Source organism: Chrysemys picta, chromosome 10 (genome assembly GCF_011386835.1).
Source record: "Chrysemys picta bellii isolate R12L10 chromosome 10, ASM1138683v2, whole genome shotgun sequence".
NCBI classification, from domain to species: Eukaryota; Metazoa; Chordata; order Testudines; family Emydidae; genus Chrysemys; species Chrysemys picta.
This window is the reverse complement of record NC_088800.1, coordinates 53,297,399-53,317,937: the sequence shown is the minus strand read 5'-3', so window position 1 is coordinate 53,317,937 and position 20,539 is coordinate 53,297,399. Positions and strand designations below refer to the sequence as shown.

The following is a 20,539-nucleotide window of genomic DNA, read 5'->3' as shown; positions in this document are numbered from 1 at the left end:
TGGGGTACAGGAGTCTGGTCCTAAAGAATCCCCCCGAGCCTAAGGGGGGGTCCACAGGACCTGGAGACCAAAAAATTACGGGGGACAACTAATAAAAGAACAGGGACAGGAGTGAGGTTAAAGGGTCAAACAAAGGGAACCAGACGGGGACACCGAGCAGAAAACCCCAGACAGCGCCCACTGCTCTACAGGAGTCTGGTCCTATTTAGGGTTACCATATTTAAAAAATTAAAAAAGAGGACACTCCACGGGCCCTGGCCCCGCCCCTTCCCCACCCCTGGCCCCGCCCCAACTCTGCCCCTTCCCCACCCCAACTCCGCCCATTCCCCACCCCTTCCCCAAAGTCCCCGCCCTAACTCCCCCTCCTCCCTCCCAGCCACGCGAAAAGGGCTGCCCGAGCGCTACCAGCTTCACGGTTTGCCAGGCAGCCTCCAGACCCGGCGCTTCCCCAGCGCAGCTGGAGCCCGGGAGGGGAAGTACCCAGCCAGGGGTGCAGGGTCTGGAGGCTGCCCGGCAAACCGTGAAGCTGGTAGCACTCGGGATTCGGGCAGCCCCCATGCCTCCAGACCCTGCGCCCCCGGCCGGGCACTTCTCCTCTCGGGGTCCGGAGGCAAGGGGGCTGCCCGAAGCCGGAGCACTCGGGCAGCTTGGCTTTTAAGCCGAAGAGTCAGGGGAGGAGCAGAGCAGCTGGAGCCCGGGAGGGGAAGTGCCCAGCCGGTATTTTTCACGGACATGTTCGGCTTTTTGGCAATTCCCCCCGGACGGGGGTTTGATTACCAAAAAGACGGACATGTCCGGGAAAAAACGGACGTATGGTAACCCTAGTCCTACTGGGATCCAGGAAGTGGGCGGGCGAAGCCCACTGCTAAAGGATCCCCCCCAGCCTAAGGGGGCAGGATCCACAGGACCTGGAGACCAAAAAATTACGGGGGACAACTAATAAAAGAACAGGGACAGGAGTGAGGTCAAAGGGTCAAACAAAGGGAACCAAACGGGGACACCGAGCAGAGAACCCCAGACAGCGCCCACTGCTCTACAGGAGTCTGGTAGAGGGCAAATATACTGGTCACTGGATGAGTAGTTTTCTGTTCCCTGAGTGACCAGAGAAGGGGCTGCACTAGAGTAATCAGGAACCTGCTAGAACCAGTTAAGGCAGGCAGGCTAATTAGGACACCTGGAGCCAATTAAGAAGAAGCTGCTAGAATCAATTAAGGCAGGCTAATCAGGGCACCTGGGTTTTAAAAGGAGCTCACTTCAGTTTGTGGTGTGAGTGTGAGGAGCTAGGAGCAAGAGGTGCAAGGAGCTGAGAGTGAGAAGGTATGCTGCTGGAGGATTGAGGAGCACAAGTGTTATCAGATACCAAGAGGAAGGTCCTGTGGTGAGAATAAGGAAGGTGTTTGGAGGAGGCCATGGGGAAGTAGCCCAGGGAGTTGTAGCTGTCATGCAGCTGTTACAGGAGGCACTATAGAGAGCTGCAGTCCACAGGGCCTTGGGCTGGAACCTGGCGTAGAGGGCGAGCCTGGGTTCCCCCCAAACCTCCCAATTGACCTGGACTGTGGGTTCTTCCAGAGGGGAAGGTCTCTGGGCTGTTCCCCCAACCCACATGGTGAATCTCTGAGGCAAGAAAATCCGCCAATAAGTGCAGGACCCACCAAGATAGAGGAGGAACTTTGTCACAATCTTTATTTCAAAACACCAAAACTGAAGTGATACAGTGCCTTGGGAAATAGCACTCCAGTGGCACAGAGAAGGAGATATACTTAATTCTTGGAATTTCCTCTGGGATGATGTTAGACTCACAGACAGGATGAGTTGGTGCAAAACAGCAATTAAAACTGCCATTCTCTCTTGCTAACCCAACAAAAAGCCACTATTGGCTAAAACTTTGTTTCTCCTGAGAAATAAAAGTCAACAAACTGTAAATAGCTAAATGGCTTAAGATTCTTCTCTCTTTGCATCTGGACTGCAATCAAAATTTACCTCCTTTAAGAATACTAGGTGGTAGAAAGAGGTTTCCCATCCAAGCCTAACAAACATCCATGGGTATTAAACTTCACTTTCACCATTAGGCCCTAAGCTAGGTGTGCTGAAGCATGTACCAATCTTTTATGTGATGTTTATATCCCAAATTGGACCTACCACAGGTAAAATCCAATGGGCAACAAGTACAAAATTGTTCAAATATTTATTTTATTTTTTTTAAACTTAACATTTTATTTCCAATTTTTTTTAAGTATTATGGTTTTAGTTGGACCTGTACCAGGCCTCACTACACAATCCTCACTTAGGCAAAATGCCCTTTGAAAGAAAAGGGAATTTTTCCTGGGAACGGATTGCTGGATTGAATCCAGTGTTTGCACTCTGCCCCAGCTCTTAAAGGAAGAGCATCAACGTGAAATCTAGTCAATTTTTTAAAAAGCATTTTCAGGCCTCAGACCTGCTAGAGTGCCCTGCCAATTTTTGTGGCTTTGCAATCAGATTTTTTTATTTTAGTAAATGTTTCCCTCACCCTGTTACTGTGTGAAAGGCCCACAAAAACAAGAGAGGAAACTGACAGACTGACTTTGCAAGGGAAACTGTGAAAATGGCTGACAAATGAGGCCAAGGTTTACAGAAGGATTTTTAGTGCCTTCAATTTTGGGTGTTCACCCAATTAGAGTAGCAAAAAATCACTGGTCACAGAGTATCCTCAAATGCACTAGTAAGAAAAGCAAAAAAACCTAGATGTTTTTCCCTTCAGTTTCTTTCAGCTGCAGGAATCTTAGGAGTTAATCATAATAACAGCAGGTATAAAATTTTCAGACAGAAGTGTGATTATTAAGTTGACAGTGTCCCTTTAACACCTATTCCACAAGGGAAGTTAGAGCACCACATTACAAAGAGCATTGTTATGGATGGGAATTCCAATTTCAGTTCACTCAAAACACAAGGGGGGGAAATCAATGTCTAGTAAAAGGAAAAAATGTATTTTACACTTGGCGACTGTTCTCTCTCACACACACACACACGTTCTCAGCCCATGTGAACAGGAAAACATATGACTGAAATAACAAAATCATCTGCAAACAGATCAACTGCTTTTCCTGATCCACTAGTTTAAAAAAGGCACAAAAATGGCTTCACAGCACCATTACATAACGTCTCCATTTTTTCTAAGAACTTACTGTATATGTTTAATTTCAGTCACATGCAATTAAGACAAAAGCAGAATGAAAACCACCACAAAGCGGGCTCGATAGACAAGAGGTTGGGTTAGGGTTTTAAAATGTGCTTTCATATTCTTTTTGGGCCAAATTCTGGACTCAGTACAAATCCCTAGTAAACAGGTTCACAGGCTGGGGACATGGAATACTCTTCCCCCAAGTCACAAAGCAGCAGTGGTGCTGCTTCCTTGACATTAATGCAGTTGCTAAGAACCTCCCACCCCAGGGAGTCAGGTGAGCTAGTGGATCTGCATACTCCAAAGCCCCCACGTGTACTAAGATGGATGGAACTGTGCTACACAAATGGTGAAAACTATTGTGTGGGCTCCCCAAATTTGTCCTCCCTTCTGTAAAATGGGTCCACATCTTTGTGATTGGATTTGAGCCTTCTACCCCTATGTGGAGATTGGAGTGGAAGGAAGGATTCACCTGCTTAAAGTGCAGGGCAATGGAGACACACAGAGCAAAACTATGTAAGGCCAAAACATTATTTTTCTCCAGGCCTTAATGTGTAAGACAACTTATGGTAAGTTAAAAAAAGATTGTCTCTTCAGCCCATTTGTGCATTGGCATCACTATGCTCTGTTTAAATGACAAACATAGAATAGAATATTGGTTAAATCAAAAGTATCAATTTTCCCATATCTCATTGACTCTCCATTTAGTAGATTTGGATCTCTTCAGGCAGAGTCAATATTGTCAACTCAATCTCCAGACATAGTCACTAGAGAGACTCTAGTCCAGGGTGGGCAAACTACGGCCCGCAGGCCAGATCCGGCCCCTCAGGGAATGGGGAAACCCTGGCCAATGGGAGCTTCGGGGGAGGTACCTGGTGCCGCGGCAAGAGCAGCGCACACGGAGCCCTCCTCCCCTTATCCCTCAGGGGCCGCAGCACTTCCTGAAGCGACACGGGGCCGGGGACAGGGCAGGCAGGCAGGGAGCCTGCCCTGGCCCAGGTGTACGCTGCTGCCACCCCGGAGCTGCTTTAGGTAAGCGGCGCCGGGCCGGAGCTCAAACTCCTCCTGCCCCCTGCCCCCCAACTCCCTGCCCTAGGCCCCCTGCCTGCACCCCAACTCCCTGTCCTGAGCCCCCTTGTACATCCCGCACCCCCTGCACCCCAACCCCCTGCCTTGAGCTCCCTGCTGCATCCTGCACCCCTGTGCACCCCAACCCTGAGCCCTCTGCCACACACCCCCACCCCTCCTGCACCCCAACCCCCTTCCCTGAGCCCCCTCATACACCCTGCACCCCTCCTCTGCCCCAATCCCTTGCCCTGAGCCCCTTCCTACACCCCGCACCCCCTCCCACACCCAGCACTCCCTCCTGCACCCCAACCTCCTGCCCCCAGCCCTGCATACAATTTCCCCACCCAGATGTGGCCCTCGGCCCAAAAAGTTTGCCCAGTCATTCACTACTAGATCAAAAAGCTGAGAAACAGGGACCACAAAGAGCTGAAGTCAGATTCCCCCATATGGCAGAGGGTTGCACACAGCAGAATTAAAAAAAAAAAAAATCATTAGCTCAGATGGAAAGGCTGAATTAACAAGTTAGGAGGGTAGGGGTATAGAACAGAACCACTAACAGAACTTAAATAAAGTAGAACGTAATCAAACACCACAATAGAGAAATCATACAGTTATTCTGCTTAGTCTGGAAAGGATTTGCTCTAGTTACATTTTTATGATGATTAATGATTTCTGATATTCTTCTTTAATGGGGTTAGGTACATTTGTCTCCATATAAATCTTCCATCTAATTATAGATGCTAGAGGTTATTAGCTATTGGCGAAGATAATTGTGTGTCCCATGCACAACAGGAATTACTGAAGAAACATCTTCAAGTCTTTCCCATTCTAAGAAGTAGAGGAAACACCTGAGCAGAGAGTCTGTTTATTGAAGAACCGCAATAATTCCTTTATTACCCTGTAAAATGAATTGCAGACTTTTAGCCATGGGGTTATTTAGCCACTCTTATTTCATCCCCTGTAAAGTCTGTATTATTATTGTGTAAAGCCTTTAGGGATACACTGATATGAAGAATGGTCTGAAAAGCATATTATTAAAATGATTTCTGATTTCACCCTTCTCTTTCCAAATTGTACTAGGCTCAGAAAAGGAACTTAAAACTGCTGGATCTATGATTGTTGTTCACCTCTAATGATGCTCCAGGGCTTAGAACTGTAAGATATGGAAAGGTTACACATTCTGCACTCAGTAGAATTAAGAACTGAGAACTAATTATCCATATGTAAGGCTGTGAGTTTGTCACAGAGGTCACGTAAGTCACGGATTCCATGACATTCCAGGACCCCTCTGACTTCTGCAGCAGCCAGGCCAGCTGCACTAGCCGCTGCTGGGGCACTCTTGGGCCACCATTTTCCCCTCCCAGAGCATCAACAGGAGTTTGGGTTTGGGAGGGGGCTCAGGGCTGGGTATTGGGGCACAGGAGGGGGTGGGGTTCTGGGCAGCGCTTACCTCAGGGAGCTCCCTGTAAGCGGTGATATGTCCTTCCCTTAGCTCCAAATGGCTCCGCACACTGCCTCTGCCCTGAGCACTAGCTCCACAGTTCCCAGCCAATGGGAGCTACGGAGCCGGCACTTGGGGCGGAGGAAACACGCGGAGTTATATGGCTGCACCTTTGCCTAGGAGCTGGGGGAGGGACATGTCACCGCTTCCAGGGAACCGCAAGGAGCTAGGTAAGGAGCCAGGTAAGGAGCCTGCCAGCCACGCCAACCCCCCTCCCAGCACCAGCATCAGTCCTGGGCCACACGCCACTGCCTCCAGCCCCCCCACATCACCAACAGGAGTCCCGGGCTGCCCCCCACAGAGCACCCACGGCGCCCCCGGGCTGTCCCCCCCCCAAACACCCGCAGCACTCCCAGGACTACTGCTCCCCCCACCTCTACCCCCAAGATTTAGTCAGGGGTATATAGTACAAGTCATGGACAGGTCACGGGCCGTGAATTTTTGTTTACTGCCCGTGACCTGTCCATGACTTTTACTAAAAATACCCATGACTAAAACACAGCCTTGTCCATATGTAATCTAAGGGCAAAATCTGGCTTTATGGTCACTTCATATTTCAAAAAGCTTCAAAATTAGAGCCCCAGAAAAGTGTTCATCTGACAGCTATCCATAAAGAAAGATCAGTCTGGAGACCTTCTCAAGTCAAAAACTCACCATCCAGGCATAAGAATCTGAGCATCTTTGTGAAGTACAACTCATTTTCCTGTATAACACTCCTTCCAACTCTCTCAATATGTTTACCTCCAGCACAGTACAATTCCCTGCTAAGGACATCCAACACCATATCTACAGACACTAGCAGCCATTGGTGACCAACATGTGGTTCACGCTCCTTAGCCCAGAAACACATTTTTACCAAGCCCCACTGAGTGAAAGGCCAAGCTCTAAACATTCAGGCTTAGCTCACTTACTTAGTTCAATGTTGCACTGGAACAGCTGGTCAAGATTCACTTTGCTGAAATTCCTACTTCTTCATTGCTGCGTGATATAACCATGGTTCAGTGCTCCAGACTGAAACTGCGGTGTAGTTTGTGGTGTGAGCTGCACTTTGTGGAATTTTGCTCCTGAGTGTGAGGAAATGGACTAGCTGACCTAATACTGTCCAATTCTGGGCTGAATCACAGAAGGCCCAGCATAGGAAGTGTAGCCTGGCAGGCAGGAGGGGTAAAGGCTTCACACCACTTCTGCACAATCTTCAGACAATAAAAAAAACTACTTTGACCTTCTCAGTGAGTCCACTGCACAGAGCTTTGTGAACGATCCTGTTCTCCAAACTAAAACAGATAGTAGATTCCACAGCACAACTTTAATATACTGGCAGAGAAGAGCAGATGGGAGGAGAGGGTAACTAAACACGAATATTAACTGACTACAGAAGGGGCCCCTCAACATCTCACTGATACCTTCACTGGTACCTTTTCATAATGCCCTCAACTTCCCCATGTATGTTTTTCAGTCAGCAACTCTACTTACTGGTGCCCTGATGCTCCTACCACAACAAAGCATGAGTGTCCATTCCTGTTCAAAAGGGATGCAAGACCAAGCATCTACCCCAGAATTCTTTCATAGTCTCTTTGCTAGGTTCCTTATTATGATTAGGCTTAGATATTTATCAGCAAATGTCGATTCTCTGTAGAGACAAGGTGGGTGAGGTAATATTTTCTACTGGTGAAAGAGACAAGCTTTCAGGCTTGCACAGAGCTTCTCTTCAGTGTACACATACACACTTGCGCGCACACCCCATCCCCCGATAAAAGTGTACAGATAGGCAAAGTAAGAAAAATGCTGCTTGAAACCTTATGAGTGTTTGATTTAAGGATATTTATCTTGTATTTTGACATGTGATGTTGACAGTTTGTGGCTTAATGGTTATGAAGCTTTACCTTTTTGAATCTCAACATCTACTTTCATTGACTAACTATTGTCTTTCCCCCTTACTGCCAGACCCCTTCATAATTTTCCACAACTGTGAAAATTTAAATAAATAAAAATCAGAAAAAATGCTTACAAACATCAATTATCCACTGAAATTATAAAATAAAAATCTAATTCTTCCAAGCCTAATTATGATTTACAGCGGACGCCTTCCTTCCCGAGTGTCTTGTAAGGAATAAAAATTAAAAAAAAAAAACAGGCTAAGCAGCTATGAAAAAAATACACTATAACTAAAATAGCACCCTATTTTATGTCTGAGAACAAGTCAAGCAGGAAGGAAAATAAAATGAGAAGTAATGACATGCATCCATAGGGGGTGTAGAAAGTGAGGAAAAGGGAGCAATTCAGATGGCAACTTTTTACCTGGCCTGCCTCTGTTGGGTTTTTTCCAGTCCAAATACAACATACTATTGCTACTGTCTTTATACTGTACTGCTGGTGGTACTGCTCACTGCTTATGATCATTATAATCCACTTTCAACAACATAATTGAATGCAAGATGTGTGATCCCAACAAGGAAAGAGGGGAACTCTGCTGAAGCAAAGCAGGGAAGAGAGATTGTGTTGTAGCATAAAGGTTACCTGCAGAACCACCCAAAATGTTTGTGAGACACTCAGACACTATGGTGATAAGTACCATTGAAAAACCTCCTAATCTACTGACAAATAAAAGGTCACGGCACATTGCTTGACAGCCAGGTCCTCTGGAATTCCATGACACTTCAGGGGAGAACCCTGTGTTCAAAAAATCATTTGGTCCAGTTACTCCAGTACAGTCCTTATACAGAGTGGCTGCGCATCTTATATTTTAAGAGACAACCCTTATTTAGTGTCTAATATCCTTCAATATGTATCCAATAAGCAGTAATCACAAAGCATTTGATCTGATAAAAAGTATGCATTCAGACAATAAACAAAAACAGGATCACACTGAGATACAAATATTGATTTTAGACCAGAACTAAAACATCGTTAGGCCCTGTGTTTTTCACAGAGCTCTGTTATTTTCTTGATATGTAGGTTGTTACCCTACTACAGAATCAGGCATAAAATGTTAGGAGAGAGATGGTCATATTTGTTACTGAGCGCATCCAAAAATCCACTTTGTCATTTTTGTTAAAAAAACTTGATTTTTGCATGTTAGCTTTTTGAAGTGTGAAAAATGGATAGGAGGTTGCACATGAATATTGCTTTATGGGCTTAAAGCTAAGTAGTTGTTAAAACTCCAATCCTATCAAGACTTACTCATATGCTTAACTTTACGTGATGTGAGCAGTCTCATCCAAGTCACTGGCTGGCCTCATTCACGTTAATAGCAACACCTCCATTGAGTTTCATCCAGTAACTGCAATGGGGCTACTAACATCATGTAAAAGTTAAACCTGTGTTTAAGTTTTTGCAGGATCAGGGCCTTTGCTTGAATTGAGATTTATTCAAATATCAACTGCAAGTAAATCTCTCTCTCTCTGGCTCTCATTGTTTTTTGATTCTACACTGAATATCAACTTTAGCTCTACCCAGGATGTCTTGCTCTATGATAGGTTGTATCTGGCCATTTCAAGACATTACAGAAATGATAGGAACTGTTTTGAAATTTAACAGAAAGTACAGGAATATAATACGTACTTAGCCACATATTACAGGGGAAAATCAGAGAGGGTCAAAAGAAAAAGCATTAGAGGCCTGATCCAAAGCCCACTGAAGTCAAAAGAAAAATTCCTTTTGACTTCAGTGTGCTTTGGATCAAACCCCAAATGAGTTTGCTTAAGCAGACTCACCATAAACTGAGCTACTGCCTTAATGAAGAAAACCCGGTCCTGCTCTGTCTCAACATCAGAAGGAACATCGGTCTGAGGTTCATATCTACAGATGGGAACATTAATTGAGTCAGAAAAGCAACATGCATGAAGTATTAAACAGGTAAAAGCCAATACAATTATGTGGCAAATTCAGGCATCAGAAAGATCCTGCAAACCAAATTTTCAGCCCCTGATGCAGGTGGAGAAACAGTAGTTAAGTGTCTAGGATCTGGAATGTATAAATTAGAATGTCATAAAAATTGCACAAGCCATAAAGCTTGAGCCATCTTTGCAAAAGAAGTTGTTAAATTCAGGTTTTGAAGCTGTCTTTTGGCTCAGTTTGTAAGAACAGCCAAACCTAGATGACTCACCCAAATCAATTTAAAAGCTTGGATTCAGGCTATAAATCAATGGAATATTTCTGATGAGAGATTATTTACTGTACTATGTCAGTTTTTCAAATTGCAAGTGTTGTGGTCAAAGACACCCACGCAATGATTTTAGTTCAAAGACTCAAGCCTGAGGCCAGTTTATTGACATACATACCAGTGCACTGGGGTGCAGTCCGAAGACTGACACCCCGAGGGCCGCTCGCAGGCGGGCTTTTATTTCGTCAAACCGCAAACGAAGTACAAACAATGCGTCATGAGTTAAGAAATTAGGGTTGGGGTCAGTTCCTCCTCTAAACCGCGAGTTAAGAAACTAGGGTCGGGGTCAGTTTCCCCCCCCCCACCCCCCTAGGTACCTTCCTCATTTTTCCGAGAATTGGATGTTTATTTGGGTAGAGGGGCACTTGGTGGTTTTCCCCAGGGGTGGTACTTGGCACCAGTTTGGGTACATTTCTCAAGACACATGTTATTTTCCAGGGTCTTTTGGTTAAAGATTGTGGGGGGGGGGAGGTTCCATGGGACACCTAAAGAGGATCTTTGATTGGCTATTTTTGCAGATAGCTGGAATCACGGAGTGGGTCACAGATCACCCAAAGGAGAAGCTGCATGAGTCAAGAAATTGCATTTAGCTAAAGTTACCTATTGCTTCACCCAAGTGGTTATTATATTTCATTAGTCATGAACATATTTCATTAGTGCTGCTGCTGGGGCTTTTTTATTCTTTGCCTCCTTGCCCCCCCCCGCTCCTCTGGTCATGACCCTTGACTGAGTTTGGCAGGGAATTGTGCAGTCTAGTCTAGTTCAGGCCCTGGCCTGTACTGCTTTGTGTAAGGATAGTTAGCATAACAGATCTCTGTTGGAGGGTTTATTTTGGGGCCTTCAGATTCAGAGCTCTGGCTATTAAAAAGAAGGCCCCCCTGCTCTATTTCCCCACACAAGTCACACAGATAAACCAAACTCATCTTAATCAGATCTATGACTTAAAAAAAAAAGCCTTTGATTAACTGAACATCCCTAATCTTCCAGAGATCTGCTAAAATGATTAGCAGTAAAATGGTTAATAAAACAACATTTCCATTTAAAATATCGCCATGAAAGTAAACACCCCCTTTGAAATGAACAAGGACAGTTGAGATGTCTCACAGCTATCATTTTAAGCAGACTAAGGAAGATTACTTCCAAACATAAACCAAACTGAAGAGTTATCTTTGCAAGACTAGAAAATGTTTTACATGAAAGTTTAGATTTTAGAGCATATTTACAGCAATCAGTGGGTTCTGCAGCAAAGTCTCTAGCCACAAAACAGAGAAAAACACAGGGCCCTGATTTATAGTTAATATTGTCCCTAAAATAAACATTTTTGCTTCACTAATAATATATTAATATTTTACATTTTATAGCATCTTTACAAACAGCACCACTAGAACACAGCCACCTCTGGAGTGGAGGTTACCAACTAACTGGTCCACAGTACACTATATACCAGTACACTTGGGAAGAGGAAACTAGGGAAATCCCCTACTTCCTAACTTTTATGGAAAGTGCCATGGGATCATTAATATCCAGACAGAACCTCCACTTTAAAATCTCATTTGAAATTCAAAACAAGTGAAGTCTAAATTAACCTCTCTATCTTACAATACAGTTATAAGACTCCTGGAACCAGGGAAAGCTGGTTTATTGGGTAACTGGTACAATTTGGTTAGTTTCCTAGCTGCTTAGGATGTAAATGCGGCACTTCACTTAAAAGCAGAGTACTTCCAATCACCTTATAATATACATGTGAAAGCACTTTATACTGTTCAGCTTAATTGGATGAATACTCTTACACCTTTTTTGAAAAGCAATACCTTTTTGTGTAATGAAATGTCTTTTTCACTGCTCTGTTCTCCATCTCTTGGAGAGATGGAGAGACAATTCATTACTTTTGTTTTTAAATTTGAAGGGAAAAAGGCAAGTAATTTAAAAACCAAACTTAGGGGGAAGGGGAAGCATTGTTAACGCTTCACAAGCTCAGATATGAACATAAATGTTTTAATCAAAACTTTTTTATTAATTTTAAACAGTCCTACAATACTTGCAGCCCAAAAATTGCAGCATTGAGCTAGTGCACAATAGCCAGAAAGCTATAATTACTTGAAACTAACCATAAACCAAGTGAAATGCAAAAAGTAAGCAAGCAGCAACAATGGTCATTGTTAAATTTCTGCCCATTGAGATATTGTAAGGTATCATTAATTGAAAAAGTAAGAAATGTTCTCTTTTCATACACACAGGGAACATTTTAATACTTTTTGATATTGATGATCTAATTAATGTATTATAAATACACACACACACACACGCATAGCTTGAGCCACCACTGCAGTTTCACAAGTGTTTGAAGCCAACGTTGGTGCATTACACCAACGTAAAGCTATACTAAAATGGTACTAGACCAGGCCCATGCTCCCTGATGGGTTCCTTCTCCATTGCCTTTCATTGTGGGCAATGTAATAAGTCAGAGGAAACAGAATTAATTAAGGAAAAACCATTACTGCACGTTTCAAACACTGATCTCCTCTTACACATAGAACATTATTTGTGACTTTTTTTTTTAAAGTATGAGCCTGTTCTGTAAAGTTTGGGCAAAGCCTTAGTTGCAGGAATAGTTTTTAAAAGAACCAGTGGGGCTGAACTCAGTCCAAGGGAGAGATGGAGAAGATCCCACTTCACTCTACAAAGAATACTTCTAGAGAAGACTATGTTTGAAGGTAATCTCAGTTAGTCCTCCACTGCCTGACTTTAGCTCCTGCAATGCAAGCCTCATGCTCCATGTTTGCTACAGAATCTAAGGAATATGGAAATTCACACTGGTGAATGGGGAAGGGGACTCCAGCAGAATACACTCTTTATTTTTTGTACCATTCCTTTAGTTTACCCTTTATCTACATTATTTTCCTCTGGAAATATCAGTTTATTATATCCATGACACATAGAGACCACTGAAGCCACAAGCTTGACATTTAAAATACCAACTTAATTACCATATGTTCCTATCTGGCACTCAGAACAATAGAGCTCTCAAAATGACTAAACTTCAATTTCACCAAGTTCCTCTTTAAGCCACTCAGTACAACTCCACTCCAAAACATCAGCTCCAAATGGCTCTCCAACTTCAGGTCTAGTAACTGACTTGACATTTTTTCTTGCACTGAAATAAAGCACCAACCTTTTGCATAGCCAAAGAAGCATCTCTGAAACCAGCATGAAGTTTGGAGTGCGGAAATTCTCCATAGAGATGAGTCGGGGATATCCCAGAGCCCTCATCATCTCAGTAAAATCTGAAAGACAAACAACAAAAACAATTCTTTCTTTTCGCTATAGTCAGCAAAGATGCTCAAGTCCCACAACGCACTGTTTATGTTTACTAATATACACACTGTGCTAGACTGAATCTACATAGAATACATGAAGTGATCAAGGAAAAAAGTTAATACCAATTTACCAGGAAATTATCTTTAACAGGCAAAAAAAAGATGACTTTTCAAATGAGAAATGTTTCTAATAACTGAAATGTTAAAATAAAATCAAATAAGGATTTCAAACATCCCCATTGTCATGTATAACAACAATGCTCTCCCAGCTCCTTTGGATGGAGCACTCAACCACAGGAAGGAAGCCTTTCATCATCCTGCAGCAAACCCTCCCAGTAGCCCAAAGAAATGGCATTGAGCATCTCTAAAGAAAGACATACAATAGTCTTTACCTGAAGGAACTGCAGTAACACAAGAAACTACTTGCCCACCTACGCTGATACCTTCCTTCGATAGAGGGCATTACCTGATGTTTCAGAGAAAAGCTTAAAAAACCAAATACAATGCACCTGACCAGTTGTTCAATGCCCAATAAGGGAAAGAGGGAGAAGTTTCCTCCAGACTCCTGCACATTACAGCAGCCACTACAAAAGGTCATGTACCAGCAGTATCATAATGTAAACCTACAGCAACACGATGGTGCATCGAAATATGGGACCAAAACTGACAGTGAGACCCACAGGTATCTTCAAAGCAGCCCTCACAAGTCCTGGGATCATTGTCCCGAGAAAATCAGTATAAAACCAGAAATACTGGAAATAAGTAGAGACCCTTTGCAACCTGGGTGTCTACAACAGCTTGAACTCACTGTCTGTCCCATATTTTGTAGGTTCAATCCGATTTTCACAGGGTGACATATCCTGCATATTTGGAGCCTACATAGACTCCACAATATATCATCACAGCCAGATGCGGAATTATGGTGTGGTGACTTTTTGACAGATGAGAATTTGTTGCAGTAGTGCAAACAGTGTGAGGATGCTACGTGATGTCACTATGATGCAGCATGGTGAGATTTTCATGCTGCGAGACACATGATGATGTCACAATGTGACAGATTTAGGATATGAAACAAAACTGTGTGTGATAAACCTATGATATAGCACGATAGCACAATGCCATCTGAATATGCCCCGTAACAGTGCAATACAAAGGAATGACACTATGAAACAATGCTGCAATTCAGTGGGCGAGGTGCTCAGATGCCAAAATGTACTGTGTTGCTACTATATGGTGACAGCAACCTGTTGTGCAATCACAGCATGAGAGAGCACAACAATGCCACACAATGGTATGTCATGTCACAAGATACAGCATAACAAGAATAGACAGGAAGAGAATGCTGCATCAGGTGGGGATGAGCTTTAGCCTGATGACAGCAAGATACAGTATAATGGAGCAATGTGATGTCAGGAAGCTATGATGAGGAATGATAATGCTATGTGATAATGTGAGTGTGTGTGGCAATGGGGTGGGTGTGTGGTGACAGTGTGGGGTGGTGCAGTACAATGACATGGTGATGGCACAGGTGTACAGCAATGGCGGGATGATGCAGTGGCGATAGTTTGGGTGTGTGGCAATGGCATAACAACGATGTGGTGATGGCACAAGTGCGTGGTGATAGCATGGGTGTGTAGTAAGGACATAACAGTGTGGAGCGGTGCAGATGTATGGTGATGGCACAGCTGTATAATGATGGCATGGGACAATGCGGGTGTGTGGTGTTGGTGTAATGATGGCTGGTGGGCAGTCATGAATGGCAATGGTGAGGTAATGGTGTGGGTGTGCAGTGATGGCGTGGCAATGGGGTGCGTGGATGGTGATAACATGATGATGGGGCGGGCGTATGAGGATGGTGTAGTGATGTGATGGGCTGACAGGGCAGGTGTGTGGCTATGGTGAAGAGATGGCATGGGTGGGGAGGGCGAGGAGATGGCGTGGGTGGCGATGGGTCGGGTGTGTGGTGATAGGAATGGCGATGGCGTGGGTGGGGGTGGCAAGGAGATGGCCTGGGTGGGGATAGGACGGGTGTGTGGCGATGGTAAGGAGATGACGTGGGTGGGGATGGGACGGGTGTGTGGCGATGGTGAGGAGATGACGTGGGTGGCGATGGCACGAGTGGGGCAGCGTGTGCTGTGCTGACACCGCAGAATAACGACGCGCGGGCCACCCCCCGCGCCTGGGCACCAGGAGCAATGGCCCCCCGCCCGGTCGCGGCTCCCTCCCTCCCCCCCTGGGGCCCGAGCGAGATTTCCTCACTCCTGAGATCCCGGAACGACATGGTGACTCCGCGGCGCCGGCGCCACCGCCGTCTCCGGCCCTTGCGAACAGCCACAGAGCAACTCCCAGGCCGCGCCGGGCACAGCCCACCTCTGCGCCAGGCCGCGCTGCCAGTCCCTATAGCAACCGCCCTACGGCGGGGCGTCTGGCCCAAACTACGGGAGAAAGCGAAGGGCTCAGGCGATGGTCGGTGCTGAAGGACGGACGGGTACGAGTTAGCGGGGGGAGGGGAGTAAGAAAGAAGCAGAGGAGGGGAAGACCCGGGTGTGACTTGCTCCTCGGTACCACTCGCTGGCTGTGAAGGAGATTGTTCAGTCAGTGCCCGCACCCAGTGCGAAGGGGCTCTAGCCAGACTCCCCACAGGAACAGCAGGAGACAGGAGGTCCTGCCTATCCCGAAGGCAGCAGCCCAGGGCACGCTCCCAGATCTGGTCCAGCTCCTGCATGGCCAGCCTGGCCCAGGACAACTCTGCAGAGCCAAGTTTTTTCTGTTTCCTGTCTCAGTGTCTTAGGGTGAATTTCAGCAGGTGAAGACGCCAGGGTGACAGCCCTGCATGCAGGGCCGGCTCCAGGCACCAGCCTAGCAAGCAGGTGCCTGCGGCGGCCAATGAAGAGATGGGCGTCACGTCCGGCCATTCGGCAGCGGGGCCGTCACTCCCTCTCGGAGTGAAGGACTTGCGGCCATAGACTGAAGCGGCGGTAGAGCTGCCGCCGCTTGCGATCACAGCTTTTTTTTTTTTTTTTTTTTTTCTGCTTGGGGCGACAAAAACGCTAGAGCCGGCCCTGCCTGCGTGAAAATCCCAGCTCATCCACGGGACAGGGACAGCAGTAATGCGAACTGTCCTCCCTCCACACTGCCACTGGACCCTCGGCCCGTTCTAGAGTGCTGACTGCCTCTTCCAGCATGCCAAGTCCCTGGGGCCCAATCAGTTCTGGGCCTCTGGGCTAAGACTGCCTACAAAGGGCGACTCGTGGAGGAGTTTGTATGATGTGGACACTTCTCCACAAGGAACTGAACTGAGACCCTCCAACTCCTGTCATGCATAGACTATCGGATAGTTATGATTTTCAGTCACTCCTGCCTTAGTCTGGTTTGGGACTGGTGACCTAAAAAGTAAATACTCTCTATCCCAGTCCCACGCTCCTGGGCCATCCAGTCCCTCAATAGCCCTCAGTTCATTTCAGGTCTTGTGTTGTATGGACTTCGCCTCACAAGCACAGCATTACAAAGTGCTTATGTGAATCTTGACACTATAACGGTGTGTCAGGCCAATGTGACATTATACTGTGATGTGTGGATGCCACGTCATCACATTATGATACACAAGTGATTATTTGCTTGCCAGGAGGAGCAAAAAAGGAAGGAATCCCATTAATGCTGTTAGTTGAGATGCTGCAATACAGTGACCTTCTGTCAGACATAGAGTGATGGTGACACTGTACTAGCAGATCAACCCATTAAATTCCAGATGCCCTCTGTTCCATGCAGGCTATTTGACAGCGCATCTTCACAATGTCATCTTAAATCCTTTTGCTGAGTCCTAGATCAGACCCATTAACCACTTCTTTCCTGAATTCCTTATATCCATATGCAAAAATGCCTTTAGGAATTTTGCGGTTGAATTGTTCCCTTTATTTATTACTGGGATGTTGGGAGGCTTAATTAAGTAATGTTTGTAAAGTGCTCTGAAATCTTTGGAGGAAAGAGCTAGAGCGGGAGAAAGTATTATTTCAGTTTCCTTTGATCAGTGAGGCAAAGGATGGAGCATGTGCTAAAAGACTTGGAGTATATAGCTTCAACCATTTCAAAGCCCCACAATTTATTCTGAGATGGGTGTAACACTCCAGTGAAGTAGAGAACAACCTAAATGTGCAGATATTTATATGGTTTCTGTGCAATCATATCTACCTCCATTGCCTAGTGTCAGAGACTGTAGCCATCCACTACTTACTCACAGCTAAAGGCACTAAATTTTTTCTAAAGTAGTAGATGCTTGTGCTTCTGGTGCTGAAGATTCCCCCCAGGTTCATTTCTCACTGATGACTATTGTGATTGTAGTTATATGGCCACAGTTTGTAACACTTAGCTGAACCCAGCCACTAACAATGCAGGAGACCAACCTAGCTAACCCTTGCTTGGGGCCCGATGGGGACCCAGTTGGGTGACACCCAGTTGGACAGCCACGCAAGGCGCAAAGCTGTGGGGGCAGAACAATGGGGTCCGAGGCAACACATGGGGAAGGGAACATAGGGGCACGTGCCCCCCACACACATATTTTTGGTTGTGCCCCCCAATCAAGACAGGCTGGTTGGCCTGCTAAGGCAATACTGAATCACTGCATTAAATGCTTCTCAGGGCACCCAGGACTGAGAGTCACCTTGTTACCACCTGCCTCCCGCGCAAGGGAGTCTTGCCAGTGCCAGCTGGGTGTTAGCCCGTATGCTACCAGCCTGTCAGCCACTCAAGCACTCTCCTCTGGGCTACGCCAGTCCTGTCTTTGCCTTGCAGGTTGACAACATATGCACCGTAATACCGAGTCCCTGCAAAGTGTCCCCCTGTGGTGAGCAGCCCCTGATCGCTGGATACCCACAGAAATCCCAGCTCCTCTGTTCCCAAAGGAACAGTGTGGCACAATTTACCAGTTTTACATTTGTTCATCACTCCTGTGCCATGCACAGCACTTGAGCTCATTTATAAAACGAAAGGAAATTTATGTAAGAAAGAACAGAGATTCAAATAATAACCAGTGTGAGAAATAGGAACAAATGGTTACACAGACAACAAAATCATAACATGTTTTCTAGTGACTATGCTTCACTAACAAAGCATTCCCTTGCAGGGCTGTCCGTAGGATTTATGGGGCCCTACGCAGTATTATTAAACTGGTGCCCCTATGCCCAACTTGCTCTTAGCAACACAAACATAAGCTTACAGTATTCCACAGTGTTCTACAGAGGTGTTTAACTTATCTCCCTAACACACACACACACACACACACACACACAAGTAAGGAGGGTGCAGAAGCCGACCTGCTCTTACGTGCTGTCCCGATCACAGGCTCGGACTCTGCAGATGGGTGCTTTGGGGTTGGAGCACCCACGGGGAAAGTTTAGTGGGCGCCCACTGGTGCCAAACTCCCCCCTCTGCTCCCCTCCCCCGCTCGTCTCAGGTCCCAGTAGCCCCATGCTTACCAACTCCTCCCCCTCCCTCCCAGCTCTTCTGGAGTGCCAGGGACAGCTGATTTGCGGTGTTCAACCGGGAGAGAGGGGGAGGAGCAGGGATAGGGCACACTGGGGAGAGGAGGAGGGGAAGAGGCAGGGCAGGGGGAAGGGGTGGAGTGGGGGCAGGGCCTGGAGTGGAGTGGGGGGAGGGGTCGAGCACCCCCCGCCCAAGCAAGATGAGAAGTCTGCACCTATGGACCCGGTGGTGCCCCAAATTTTTGGGTGCCCTACACAGCCGCGTATGCTGAGTATGCCTAAAGACGGTCCTGTTCCCTTGTCTCCTACAAACTAGGCAGCCTACCCAAGTCTTTTCCCCAGCATTGTCACCCAGTTTGGTTGAGACCCCTTCTGATAATATCCAAGCCAGGTGACAGCTTGTCCTCACAAATGGAAGGAATAACTGGGGTTCATCTGTACCGTAGACTTAGATTCAAAATGTCATTGTATTTACCCCTAAACAGGACAACTCCTGTTGTTTGCCGCTTCCTATTAATTTCTTTTTTGAAGATTTCACAATCCCTCATTAGCATTCAGCTCAGACTTGTGAGTGGATGCCCATTGTGAGCCCTACAGTACTTAATTTGGACATGACCAGGAGGACCAGCACAACCCATTAGGCAACCTAGGCGGTCGCTTATGGCACTACAATTTGGGGGGCGGCGGCGGCTGCAGCAGTATTTCGGTGGCGGGACCTTCCACCGCCTCTGTGGGGGGTGGCATTTCGGGCCGGGACCTTCCGCTGCCTAGGGTGGCAGAAAAGCTGGCAGCGCTCCTGATAACCAGTCAGAGTGAGATAAGCGTCTCTTCCCTGCTGCCTGCCAGGAGTATGTAGATTACCATTTGGTGACCTGTCTTCACTCACAGACCTAGAGAACATAGTTTTTAGTATATATACACACATAACTTGTCACATTGTCTGTACATAAATCTGGCAATGATCATGATGACCAGTGTGATGCAGGCTTTCCTTAGAGACCTCACATGGCCCTCTTCAGTTAACTAGAATGTAAACGTTAGACCCAGGAGATTCCTGTAACCCTTATGTCCTCTGCCAGTTGGCATCAAGCTGGGTCACATCATAGTTTTCCTGTGATTAGAGGCAGGGCCCCATATACCCCATGGTACAATGGGACCAAGTTCCATGTCAGCAAATTCTGTGGCAAAATTACTTTATACTACAATTCTGTGATACCCTTAATTCCCATCCTTTCTACCGCCACACAACAAATAGATCAATGGTTATTTTTGATATTGATTATTTTTTTAGGGGTTGGGTTTCTCATGATGCTCTCCTGCTGTCCTACCTGTGTGCCCTGTGCCTCAGCTCCCAGAATATTGTCTGGACATCCCAGCTCAGAAGATCCTTCCACCCATGTGTGGCTGGTAAGGATGAAGTTTGTAGGTGCTGGAGTAGTTCATCTCCCTGGCTCTCCAGGACTCAGCTAACTGTTTTCCAAGCAACTCACCAACCTATGCTTCTGGCTCCCCACACTCCCAGACAGAAAGCTGTAGTCCAGCTTCCCCTACGAAGATTCCTATGACCTGCCTCCTTGGAACAGAGCCAGGAGCATCTAATTAACTCCCCCTGCTGGGAAAAGCTGGAAATCAAGAGGCAGCTGCAGGCAGGTCCCGGTAGGGAGACAAAACAAAATGTCAGGTACTTGGCTGAAGAAAATGGCAAATTCCACAGCAAAAATGCTGAATGAAAGCTCAGATTCTGAAGCACATTTCTGTGGTAGGGGATAAATTGTATAGCAAATTCCACAGCCATGGTATATCCAAGTCCCTGAATATAGCAGAGGCTCATAATATGTTCTCTACACATCTTAA

The 20,539-nt window shown here is 46.1% G+C and overlaps 1 protein-coding gene across 9 annotated transcripts in view; it reads right to left on the bottom strand.

The window, feature by feature from the left end:
• CLUAP1 (clusterin associated protein 1) overlaps positions 1–20,259 on the bottom strand; it is a 202,050-nt gene extending 181,791 nt beyond the window's left edge. Inside the window, exons 1-3 of one of the 9 annotated variants that reach the window (XM_065559819.1) lie at positions 20,014–20,259; positions 13,064–13,175; positions 9,443–9,527 (exon numbers count right to left, since the gene is read on the bottom strand). In XM_065559819.1, the coding sequence (XP_065415891.1) occupies positions 9,443–9,527; positions 13,064–13,164 (186 nt within the window). In that variant the 5' untranslated portion in view covers positions 13,165–13,175; positions 20,014–20,259. Of the gene's footprint in view, positions 1–9,442; positions 9,528–13,063; positions 13,176–15,467; positions 15,691–18,517; positions 18,715–20,013 lie in introns of those variants that run through there. The other 8 variants (XM_042854122.2, XM_065559818.1, XM_065559817.1 and 5 more) reach the window with 8 other exon arrangements.
• Positions 20,260–20,539: the final 280 nt, after the last annotated feature.